This window comes from Anomaloglossus baeobatrachus, chromosome 1, assembly GCF_048569485.1.
Source record: "Anomaloglossus baeobatrachus isolate aAnoBae1 chromosome 1, aAnoBae1.hap1, whole genome shotgun sequence".
Classification (NCBI taxonomy): Eukaryota; Metazoa; Chordata; class Amphibia; order Anura; family Aromobatidae; genus Anomaloglossus; species Anomaloglossus baeobatrachus.
The window spans coordinates 654,283,516-654,296,645 of NC_134353.1; the positions used below are offsets into that span (position 1 = coordinate 654,283,516).

At 45.7% G+C, this 13,130-nt stretch overlaps 1 protein-coding gene across 1 annotated transcript in view; it reads left to right on the forward strand.

The window, feature by feature from the left end:
- Positions 1 to 12,019: 12,019 nt before the first annotated feature.
- Positions 12,020 to 13,130, forward strand: part of INPP5J (inositol polyphosphate-5-phosphatase J) — a 60,301-nt gene continuing 59,190 nt past the window's right edge. Inside the window, exon 1 of the mRNA XM_075319949.1 lies at positions 12,020 to 12,335. Coding sequence (XP_075176064.1) covers positions 12,279 to 12,335 — 57 coding nt within the window. The 5' untranslated portion in view covers positions 12,020 to 12,278. The remainder of the gene's footprint in view (positions 12,336 to 13,130) is intronic.

Below are 13,130 nucleotides of genomic sequence, written 5' to 3' on the forward strand. Positions count from 1 at the left end.
CAAGTCCCGATTGAAGGCAACAGCCCAACCCGTATTGGAGAGACACCGCCACCGCCACGGCACCAGTTTCTCAGGGCCAGCGCCTGCGGGCAAAGTGTAGAGCTCCTCCGGCCCAGATTGCAGTCGGGGAGCGGGTAACCGGAGGGAATCCACCGCTACCATCAGTCAACACAGGTGCAAGGAAGAGGGACATCACCGTCACCTACCGGGAGTGCAGGTGCAGCCGTCTGTGGGACCGTCCTACCAGCCGTTGGTTTACCGTACAAACGGTGTCCGTGTGTCAGGCTGAGTGAGTACCATAGTGCCGCAAGGCACAGCGCTGCCCCCGCGTCCCTGCGCCCTCCAGGCCCTACACTTTACATCTCATCACCGGGCCCCGGGATCACCAACCCCTACCCACGGAGGGGCAACACAACACCTGGCTGCTCCGCATCACCATCCCCGGGACCCCCACACTGAGCAGCGGTGGTGCAATCACCACAACCGTGGGTGGCGTCACGAACTATAACAATCCCCACACCCAACAAACACCCCCTTTCACTCACGGGCGAGGAGTGTCGCTCGAGACACCCCGGGATCCGGCCCACCGCTCGAGCCACCACTGAGCAGCTGCCGGACCCGAGCAGAAGGGGTGAGCGCGGTGTGCTGACACCCTCCTCCCCGCCCGCGACAATGGCACCCACCGCCGTGACTCCCCACGAGCCCACAGGCGTATCTCCGACCATCCGCACCCTGACCCTCCTCGCCACACCTCCTCCTCCGTGCCCGCAACATCGCCTTCCCTGCCTTCTGGGACCTTCTGAGCCGCTCCGCCACCGCCTCTCTCCCTGGTGAGTATGGCTCTAACGCAATTATATTTTAAAATATGTGGCGTTCATGGCTCTCTCAGCCAAAAAGGTTCCCGACCCCTGATCTGACTTGTGGGAGCTGGAGCAGTTTTGCTTTGAGGAATGGGCAAAACTCCCAGTGACAAGATGTGGAGGAAAGCTCAGACATATATCCAAAGCGACTTGCAGCTGTAATTGCCTCTAAAGGAGACTCTACAAAGTACTAACTTTAGGGGGGTGAATAATTATGCACACTGAATTTTTCAGTTATTTTGTCCTATTTGTTGCTTGCTTCACAATAAAAAAACAAAAAAAACAAAAATGTTTCCAGTTGTAAGCATGTTCTTTACATGAACTGATGCACACTCAAGAAAAAAAAAATCAAAAAAAAAATCTATGGAATTCTAGGTTGTGATGTGGCAAAACATGAAAAATACCAAGGGGGGTTGAGTGGGGGGGGATACTTTTGCAAGGCACTGTACATGACTGTCTGTGAAATAAAAGCCTTTTGTGTCTCAGCTCTGGTTCCTATTCTGTATATTTGGACCTTAGTTGCAATTTTCTCCTTTCTCATCCTCCCCTGAGACTAGATAATTATTGCATTAGCAGATTGCAGTATATTACTGCATATTACCCTGGAGTAATTGTGAATAGAATAAATACAACTCTAAAGCCTGCTTTACACCTTACAATTAGGCATACGATATTGTATGCGATGTGACACGCCCCCATCGTATGTGCGACACGTTCAATTTGTTGACCGTGTTGCACAAACGATTAATTGCCGTCACACGTACTTACCCTTCTATATGACCTCGATGTGGGCGGCGAACATCCACTTCCTGGAGTGGGAGGGACGTTCGGCATCACAGCGACGTTACAATGCGGCTGGCCAATAGAAGCGGAGGGGCGGAGATGAGCGGGACGTAAACATCCCGCCCACCTCCTTCCTTCCGCATAGCCTGCGGGAGCCGCGGGACGCAGGTAAGATCTGTTCATCGTTCCCGGGGTGTCACACACTGCGATGTGCGCTGCCTCGGGAACATTGAACAATCCGACGTGCAATTTTTAGCAAATGAACGAAGTGTATGCGATGAACGGTTTTACGTTCAATCGCAATCGCACGTAGCTATCACACGCTAGAACAACACTAGCTATGCCGGATGTGCGTCACTTACGACATGACCCCGCTGACATATCGTTAGATATGTTGTAGCGTGTAAAGCCCACTTTACCCTGAAGCTGTCGCAGTACCACCCCTCTGTAACCAGCCTGTCACTTGGTAGACCTCTCCAAAGATCAGTTATCACAGTATGGATCACACCTGGCCCATTATGGAAAATCCCACTTAGCACTTTACGCCTATTGATGCCTTGGCCTCAAATTGTAAGTTTTTTGGGGGTAAAAAAGCGAAATATTTCAGGTGTGTCCAACCCAAAAAAGCAGATACACAATAACTTATAAAATAATAGTTTTAGTTGACCAGAGTTTACATATGCTCCATATATCTACACCAAAACCAAATTTATAAGTCATCTCCATGATCCGGATGACTGTGAATAATTTGTCATGGGTCCTGATGAAACAGGGGAAACATGATATTTATCTACATGTATTACTCCTTTAATAGAGAAATAAGTTCCTGTTTTCCTCCCGGTCACTGGAGGGTGTACCGACAAAGATGTGCAGCTTCCCCTTTACCATCCGTTCCTTACACATACTCAGAAACAGGAAGAAGCGCTGTCTTTCAATTGTTGTCAGACTGCTTTAAACTGGGGAGAGTTTGCTATAAAATGCCTACGTAGTAAGTCCAGAGCTCCCACTTGTGGTGTCTGCAGACCGCCAATAATGTTTGTTTATGACGTCTATGAAAGTCTGCATTTAATTGACTGTAGGCTTCAGAATCTTTAGCTCTCATGCACTACACACTGTCGGGATCTTCCAATATTACAGGCGAGAATGGGTGGTCATGCGCTGACTAGACGTGCTCGACCTCACTCAACTTTAATTGTATTGAGTGAGGCCAAGCAGGTCTGGCAAGAATGTGGCCAGAAGAATGCAAATCAAATTCTTTTAGTCACATGACTGCCCAATCTCTCCTGCAACACTGGAGCATCTTCACAGCGAGCGTGCTCAGTACAGATTCTGAAGTGCACACTTACATAGAGTGTTACAGGTGCCAGACAGTCATGTGGTTTCTGGCAATAGAAAGTCACAGTGTTTAACTGCGCAAAATGCTCCCTGACTTTCTATTGTATCTGCCGTTAGTATTCATTGCAATGGATAGCTTTCCTGCTGGATTTTCATCCCTCCCCCTTTTGGACCCAGCAGGAGCTCGCCTTCCACCCAGCTGCTGATCATCAGTATTTTCCTGGTGCTTAAATACTCCCTTCTTCCCTGGACTGATGCTGGTGATATTATTCAGTTAATTCTAGCTCTGATTGCAAGCAGAAGGCTTGTACTCATCTGTGGTATAGTTACTGAATCTTTGCTGAACTTCTGCATGAGTCATCTGTGTATTAGTATTTCATGCTTTAACCCCATATGTCCTCCTTGTGTCTTCCTTTAGCGTTTAGTGGGGTTAACTAAGAGCTCATTCCACCTGTTCTGTATTTAGGGTCCAGCACTTGGAATACCTAGGGTCAGGTATCCAGCTCTGCGCATAGGTATGAAAACTATCTAGCGTGGTGAGGGTCCCCAAGGACCAGCAGTAGGTTTGGTCATCGGTCACCATCTCCCCCTTCCCTAGAAGCAGGGGTTCCCTTCCTTTACCTTTCGCCGCTCACTTGGTAGTTCTCCATACCTAGCGTGACATAGAGTGACCAGACTTTAAGCATAAGACTCGACAACCCCTTTAAAGAAAATCCTCTCACTTCTCTCTATACATCTGGACCAATATTATCTATTAATTCTGCATTCTGCCATTCCTCTGGTAGTCCTGGTAGAAATATATGAATAAATTGATAACTAGGTGCAACCAGCGACATTGACTAATACTGTCCAATCACTGATAAGATTACCGGACTGCACTCACACACCACTTTGATATTAGGGATAGTGTTTGTTATTCCTCCTGGAAATGTATTAGTAAATAAAGCAACAACATAAAGCAAAGTTACAGGACATAAAGCTCCAGAAATGTTACCTGAAATTGTGTCCTCTGTTGAGAGTACAGCCTTGTGCATTGAAGAACGGGATTTCCAAACATGTCTGCTGTTTCTTAGGCTGCTTTCACACATCCGGTTTTAGCAGTGCGGCTCAATCCGGCTCAAAACCTATGCAACGGATGCGGCGAAAAAACGGATCAGTTGCATAGGTTTTTCCATGCGGCCCGTCCATATGACGGGTGTGGCTTGATACTCAGCATGCGCAGTGCAAAAAACCGCATCCGGCTGCCAGATGTGTTTTTTGCCGCATCCGGCGCCTATAGGCTTGTATTGTAAATTGCGCCGGATCCAGCACGATGCGGTTTCTTCGCCGCACAAAAAAACGTGCCAGGCAACGTTCCATCCGGCCGCTGCATGGGCTAAATATGCCGCATCCGGCAAAATACGGACGCAGCGCAAGGCCATGCGGCACAATACGGCGCTAATGCAAGTCTATGCAGAAAAAAAACGCAACCGGCGGCAAAAAGAAAACGGTTGCGTTTTTTCTGCAAAGTACCGTATTGTGCTGCTCAACGAAAACCGGATGTGTGAAAGCAGCCTTACCTGCCTATAGGTTTTATACAATTGTGTTGAAATGGAATATTTATCTATGCAATAAAAAAAAACATACAAGTATATCGGAAAACAATCTGTTACCATTTGGGTCTTAGTGATTATTCTCATTAACCTTTTCCTGTGCACTGTACATATATTAATAATGGATAAGACCTGGGGACCATGTTGTTTGCGAGAGATAAGTCCAAGGAACAGATAGATCTACAGTACATTATGCCACAGACGAAAAGGTCGGCATCAGTCATGAGGCTATTTATAAGTACTTGTGAGGTGGAACACAAAGCTCTCTGGTGATTTTTCCGGCTGATTGTTTTTATAGCAGACAATATGCCTTGAATCCAACAGATGTCTCATACATAAAATAATAAGAGATGTTGATGTTTTTATTGTTGTCATTGTTTTCCGTGAGATCCTATAAACGAGGTGATTATTTGCCATTAGATCCTGAAAAACAAAGATGTCATTCTACCAGTGATCCGACAGTGCTGGAGTGATGCATCTCTCCGCAGTGTACCATACAGTGCTTATAAAATGCTGCACCCTGTACTGTCATCTTCTATGGTATGCCAGCATTGAATCCTGGTGGAAATATTAGGCGTTTTGCTACTGATCACTATAAAAAACATTATTTTAGGATCCGATGAGGTTACACTGCCAAAAGATATGATGAGACCCCCAATGTGTGACTAGAACAAGGTGAACAAAAAACTAGTAAATAGTCTACATCTACTGAAATGATTACATGCCACAGTAACTGAATGTGATCACCCTAAGGCCTAAAGGGGGCTTTACACGGTACGACCAATTGTGCAATTTCACAATCGATCGTACCCGCCCCCGTCCTTTTTGCGTCACGGGCAAATCGCTGCCCGTGTCACACAAAGTCAGTAACCCCCGTCACACATACTTACCTCTCGTGCGACCACGCTGCGGGCGGCGAACGTCCACTTCCTGGAGTGGGAGGGACGTTCGGCGTCACAGCGACGTCACACGGCCGCCGGCCAATGGAAGCGTAGAGGGGCGGAGATGAGCGGGACGTAAACATCCCGCCCACCTCCTTCCTTCACATAGCCGGCGGCGGCCGCGTGACGCAGGTGAGCTGCTGTTCATCGTTCCTGGGGTGTCACACGGAGCGACGTGTGCTACCCCGGAAACGATGAACAACTAAATTAAACGATATTATGGAACCTAACGAGCAGTACATGACTCACGATTTGTGAGCGATACTGCGTCGCTAGGAGGTGTCACACAGGCCGGCATCGCCAGCGATGCCGGATGTGCGTCACAAAAACCGTGACCCCGACGATCTATCGCACGATAGATTGTCTGGTGTAAAGCAGCCTTTAGACACACGGCATGAAAATCGGAGCGAGTAGAATGCGATAAAACATCGCATTCCACTCGGACCAATATTAGCCTATGTGTCAGCACCCATGAGCGATTATTTTCTCAGCCCTAATCGGACCGAGAAACAAATCGCAGCATGCTGCAACTGTAATGCGTTTCTGGTTTCTCTCGCACCCATTCAAGTCTATGGGGCGAGAGAAAAATCGCACTGCACTCGCGGTACACCGGTGTAATACAGGGCGAGAATGGCAATAGCCAGCAATGGAGGAGAGAGGGAGATAAATCCCTCCCCTCCGCAGCTCCAGCCCTCCCCTCCTCGGGGCCGGCCCGCCCCCCGCAGCTGAGGTCCAATCGCATGATCGGACCTCAGTCACAGTGACACTCGCATGATGCTCAGCTCCCGCTGTGCTGCCAGCGTGAGCTGAGTGTCAAGCGAGGATCGCAGTAGATCCCCGTGTGGCCCTAGCCAAAAAGTGACCCCATTAATGTATCGCCTGTATACACAGACTAATGGCTGCCTCAGATAGGGTTGGGGGACAAGATATAAGTAGTCCCAAAATTGCTAAATTCTAATAGACCATTTCAGAACCCCGATGTTGTCACCATGGGGGCCCAGTGGTCAGACCCCCAGCGATCAGCCAGTTTTCTCCTATCCAGTGACTATTTGAAAACATGCTCAAACAACCCCTTTGAAATGTTTGTATTCAGGAGCACATCACTCCGCCTCCCTGCTTCCTTGAAGGTTTGGATGGGCAGCATTGCCGTACCACGGGCCTGAAATGTGCACAAAGGTAGTAACAAAACAAAAAATGGCAATAGCCAGCTCACTGCCTTAGAATCCAGTGTGCATGGAACCGAAGTCGGACCAGAAGACAATAAAGGTTCTAGCTCCTTAATACATTCTTATTTATTATTTTTCTTAAATTAAAATTAATGCCAAATGGTGAAAAAAAATAGAACAAAGTTACATGTTTCGAACTCTATCAAGGCTTCCTTATCAAAGCATGAAAGTTACCCTCTATTTACAGGATACGGTATAACTTTCTGATCACTGTGGCCCCCTGCGATTCATAGAATAGAATAGGGTCCATCAAACTCTAGTTACACTGTGCATATTATACAGTTGAAATCAGAAGTTTACATACACTATCTAAAAAGACTCATCTGCAAGTTTTTCTCACTATATGACATGAAATCAGAATAAATCTTTCCCATTTTAGGTCAATTAGGAACCAACATTATTTATATTTGCCAAATGCCAGAATAATGAGAGAGAGAGAGAGAGAGAATGTTTTAAGGTATTTTTATTACTTTCTTCAAAGTCAAAAGTTTACATACCCCAAGAGTACTATGCCATTAAACAATATGGGACAGCCCATATGACGGTCATATTTTTTAAGGTTCTGATAAGTTTATTGGTAATATCTGAGTAAATTAGAGACATACCTGTGGAAGTATTGTAATGCACACCTGAAACACACTGCTTCTTTGTGTAGCATCATGGGAAAGTCAAAAGCAATCAGCCAAGATCTCAGGAAGAGAATTGTGAACGTGCACAAGTCTGGTTCATCGTTGGGTGCACTTTCCAGATACCTGAAGGTGCCTTATTCATCTGTACAAACAATTATACACAAATACAAAAAAGATGGGAATGTCCAGCCATCATAGCGCTCAGAAAGGAGACGGGTTCTGTGTACCAGAGATGAATGTGCTTTGGTCAGATGTGCATATCAACCCAAGAACAAAAGCAAAAGACCTTGTGAAGATGCTGGCGGAAGCTGGTAAGATTGTGTCATTATCCACAGTGAAACGAATACTTATCAACATGTGCTGAAAGGCCCCTCTGCCAGGAAGAAGCCATTACTCCAAAATAAACATAAAAAAGATGGATTAATGTTTGCAAATGCACACAGGAAAAAGACCTTACTATTGAATTGTAAAGTGCTGCGAAATATGTTGGCGCTATAGCAATAAAGATTATTATTATTATTTGGAGACATCCTGTGGTCTGATGAAACTAAGATTGAACTGGTTGGCCATAATGACCGTCGTTACATTTGGAGGAAAAAGAGAGAAGCTTTGAAGCCTAATAACAAAATCCCAATTGTGTAACATGGGGGTGGCAGCATCATGTTGTGGGGTTGTTTTGCTACAGAAAGAACTGATGCACTTCACAAAATAGATGGCATCATGGCATCATGAGGAAAGAGGATTATGTGGCAATACTGAAGCAACATCGCAAGACACCAGCCAGGAGCGTAAAGCTTGGGCGGAAATGGGTGTTCCAAATGGACAATGACCTGAAGCATACTGTCAAACTGGTTACAAAGTAGCTTAAGGATAACAAAATCAATGTTTTGGAGTGGCCATCACAAAGCCTGATCTCAATCCTATTGAAAATATATGGGCAAACTGAAAAGGCAGGTGTGAGCGAGGAGACCTACAAACATGGCTCAGTTACACCAGTTCTATCAGGAGGAATGGGCCCAAATTCCTACCAACTATTGTGAGAAGCTTGTGGAAGGATATCCAAACTGTTTGACACAAGTCATACAGTTTTAGGGCAATTGAACCAAATACTAATGAAATGTATGTAAACTTTTGACTTTGCAGAAAGTAATAAAATTGCCTTAAGGCTATGTGCCCACGCTGCGGAAAATGCACGGATTTTGCCACGGATTTCTGGCGGAAGAACCGCGGATTTTCCAGAAATCTGCAGCACAGCTACTCCCCAGCCATTTCTATGGCATTTGGGAAATGCTATGCCCACGCTGCGGATTTTTCAGCAGCGGAAATCGTGCGGATTTTCGTGCGGAAAAATCTGCAGCATGTCAATTATTGTTGCGGATTTTCGTGCGGATTTTGCCTATTCAATTGAATTAAAAAAAAACAAATGCAAAATCCGCAACAAAATCCGCGTCAAATCCGCACCTATGAAAAGGTGCGGATTCCGGGGGAAAGCTGCGGATTTTGATGCAGAAAAATCGCAGATACAGAGTCCCGTGGGCACATAGCCTAAAACATTCTCTGTCTCATTATTCTGGCATTTGACAAATATAGATAATTTTGGTAACAACAATTGATCTAAAACGGGAAAGGTTTATTCTGATTTAATGTCAGATAGTGAGAAAAACATGTGTGTCTTTATATATATATATATATATATATATAATATATATATATATATACTGTATGTAAACTTCTGGTTTCAATTGCATATGTATGTGTGTATTGGCACCCTCAGCCTAATACTTGGTTGCAAAACCTTTAGCCAAAATAACTGCGAACAACCGCTTCCGGTAACCATCAATGAGTTTCTTTCAATGCTCTACTGGAATTTTAGACCATTCTTCTTTGGCAAACTGCTCCAGGTCACTGAGATTTGAAGGGTGCCTTCTCCAAACTGACATTTTGAGATCTCTCCACAGGTGTTCTATGGGATTCAGGTCTGGACTCATTGCTGGCCACTTTAGTAGTCTCCAGTGCTTTCTATCAAACCATTTTCTAGTGCTTTTTGAAGTGTGTTTTGGGTCATTGTCCTGCTGGAAGACCCATGACCTCTGAGGGAGACCCAGTTTTCTCACACTGGCCCCTACATTATGCTGCAAAATTTGTTGGTAGTCTTCAGACTTCATAATGCTATGCACACGGTCAAGCAGTCCAGTGCCAGAGGCAGCAAAGCAACCCCAAAACATCAGGGAACCTCCGCCATGTTTGACTGTAGGGACCGTGTTCTTTTCTTTGAATGCCTCTTTTTTTTTCCTGTAAACTCTATGTTGATGGCTTTTCCCAAAAAGCTCTACTTTTGTCTCATCTGACCAGAGAACATTCTTCCAAAACGTTTTAGGCTTTCTCAGGTAAGTTTTGGCAAACTCCAGCCTGGCTTTTTTATGTCTCGGGGTAAGAAGAGGGGTCTTCCTGGGTATCCTACCATACAGTCCCTTTTTCATTTAGACACCGACGGATAGTACGGGTTGACACTGTTGTACCCTCAGACTGCAGGGCAGCTTGAACTTGTTTGGCTGTTAGTCGAGGTTCTTTATCCACCATCCGCACAATCTTGCGTTGAAATCTCTCGTCAATTATTCTTTTCCTTCCACATCTAGGGAGGTTAGCCACAGTGCCATGGGCTTTAAACTTCTTGATGACACTGCGCACTGTAGACACAGAAACTTTCAGGTCTTTGGAGATGGACTTGTAGCCTTGAGATTGCTCATGCTTCCTCACAATTTGGATTCTCAAGTCCTCAGACAGTTCTTTGGTCTTCTTTCCTTTCTCCATGCTCAATGTGGTACACACAAGGACACAGGACAGAGGTTGAGTTAACTTTAATCCATGTCAACTGGCTGCAAGTGTGATTTAGTTATTGCCAACACCTGTTAGGTGCCACAGGTAAGTTACAGGTGCTGTTAATTACACAAATTAGAGAAGCATCACATGATTTTTCAAACAGTGCCAATACTTTTGTCCAGCCTCTTTTTAGGTTTGGTGTGGAATTATATCCAATTTGGTTTTATGACAATTTTTTTTTTTCATTGAAGACAAATTAAATGAAGATAATAATACCAAAGAATTTGTGATTGCAATCATTTTCAAGAAGAAACTGAGCATTCTCTGACAGAATTGCAGGGGTGACAATACTTTTGATTATATATATATATATGTGTGTGTGTGTGTGTGTATCATTACATTGGTAAGTTCCTCAGATCACAATACCTGTCTTTGGAAGATGATGGGTTCAGTATCAGAGTGGTGGGAAGGACTCAGGGGTGCTAATACTTCAGTCTCTAAAGCTGGGTTTACACACTGCAACATCTCAAACGACATCGCTGTAACGTCACCGGTTTTGTGACGCAATAGCGATGTTGTTTGCGATGTTGCAGTGTGTGAAACCTATCAGCGACCTGGCCCCTGCTGTGAAGTTGTAATCGTTACAAATCGTTCAGGACCATTCCTAGGTCCTTTGTTTCCCGCTGTGCAGCATGAAGTTTCAGTGTGTGAAGACTTTGCAGCGACTTTGTTAGCAACTTCCCTTTCAAAAGGCTGCTTATCAACGTCCCCAACAACCAGCTAAGTCGCTCTGCAGGTCCGGATCGCTGTTGAGTTGTTGGCCAGGTTTGCCTGTTTGACAGCTCACCAGCGACTTAGCAGAGACTTAGGGAGGTCGCTGTTACGTCACCAAACCGGTGACGTTACAGCGATGTCCTTTGCGATGTTGCAGTGTGTAAACCCAGCTTAAGGGGCACAACAGACCCGCTCTGCCTGGGGTTGCCAACCTAATTTTTCTGGACAACTTATCAAAAAATCATGGACACAATATTTTGTACACACAATGTAAAACCATAACAAATCATTCTGTGAGGGGTCTTCAGCCCATAGCGATATAGGACATTGTGTGACTGTAGAATGATGAGAACAGAGAGTCCTCAGTGGTTGATACCTTTTAATGGCTAACTGAAAAGATGGTAATAATTGCAAGCTTTCGAGACTACTCAGGTCTCTTCATCAGGCATGGTATAACACAAAATCTGAAGAGTCACGTATTTATACACAACAGGACTTAGAATAGTGCAGTAAAAAAAAAAAAAAAAAAAAAAAAAAGAACAAGTTATATGAAACAGAACTATCTCTATGGCAGGGGGACAAGCTGTTCTAGCCATAAATACTGCTGCAGTGCCTGATGAAGAGACCTGAGTAGTCTCGAAAGCTTGCAATTATTACCATCTTTTCAGTTAGCCATTAAAAGGTATCAACCACTGAGGACTCTCTGTTCTTTTAAACAATTTTTTTATCTCTACTGGCTAACACGGTACAAAGATATATTTTATTAGAATGATGAGTACAGACATAATGTTCTGTGTAAGATTCTACAACTTAAAAAAAAAAATCATGAGCCTGTAATGTTTTTAATTTGTTGCACACAGGGCAATATAAAGTGCCTCATTGTACGGAGTATCTGGATGGTTGGCAGCCCTGGCTCTGCCCCTGGCTCTGCCATCCCACCTGAGCAGTATCCGCCACCACACCTGCCTGGCTGATTCCAGTCTATGGTAATGCAGTGTTCCTGCCTCTCTTCCTGTCCTGCCAGTCTCCACCCCTGCCGCTGCGGGGGGCATTTACCGGGCAAGGTAACGCTGTAGCCGCTCCTGGTTAACCCCTGAGGGTGCAGCATGCCTTTCTAGGCTGAGTGCTGCAGTAAAGCGCGGGTTAATCATTATCACGCTATGTTGCTATTATCAGGGACACAGCATCACGTCGGGTGGCGCCTCCGGCAGTGACAGCCGCCTGCCCCTTACTGTGCTCCTGCAGGTTGATGCCCTGACGTCACCTGCTGGTGAGGGGCTGCCAGGCTGAGGAGGAGGAGAGCATCTGCTGAGCAGCTATGGCAGAGCACAGGGACCGCGGGAGGACACCCAGGGCACAGCATGCGGGCTCACAGGTAACGTGCCAGGGCTGGAATGTGGGGGCACACGGGGGCAGCAGCCTGGCGCTATGTGCACCCTCATATCCAGGGACGAGCAGCGGGCGGCCGGGGATGGGGGGCTGCACAGTATCCAGGGTCCTGGACACATCTGCTGCATGCACTGACCTTGTGCCGGCGACTGACCCAGGAGAATGCCGGAATTAACCCTTACTGCCGCCGTGTCCCCTTATCACACCCTCCTAGTGTCCTCCGGAGCTCCCTGTCACCCCTCTGCAATGTCACCGACCCCCTGCTTAGTGTGCCAGTCTCGTGCCAGTCAGATAAATGCACAGAAAGCTGGCAGTTTATTTATAGACCCATTACTATCTGTGGAGGACAATGTGACTCCGATAAGGGGAGTAGTAGTACACTGCTCTAATGTATGTCCTCTAATAGGAGTAGTAGTACACTGCCCTTATGTATATGTCCTCTGATAGGAGTAGTAGTACACTTCCCTTATGTATATGTCCTCTGATGGGAGTAGTAGTACACTGCACTAATGTATGTCCTCTGATAGGAGTAGTAGTACACTGCCCTTATGTATATGTCCTCTGATAGGAGTAGTAGTACACTTCCCTTATGTATATGTCCTCTGATAGGAGTAGTAGTACACTGCCCTTATGTATATGCCCTCTGATAGGAGTAGTAGTACACTGCCCTTATGTATGTCCTCTGATAAGGGCAGTGTACTACTACTCCTATGTATGTCCTCTGATAGAAGTAGTAGTACTCTGCCATTATTTATATGTCCTCTGATAGTAGTAGTACACT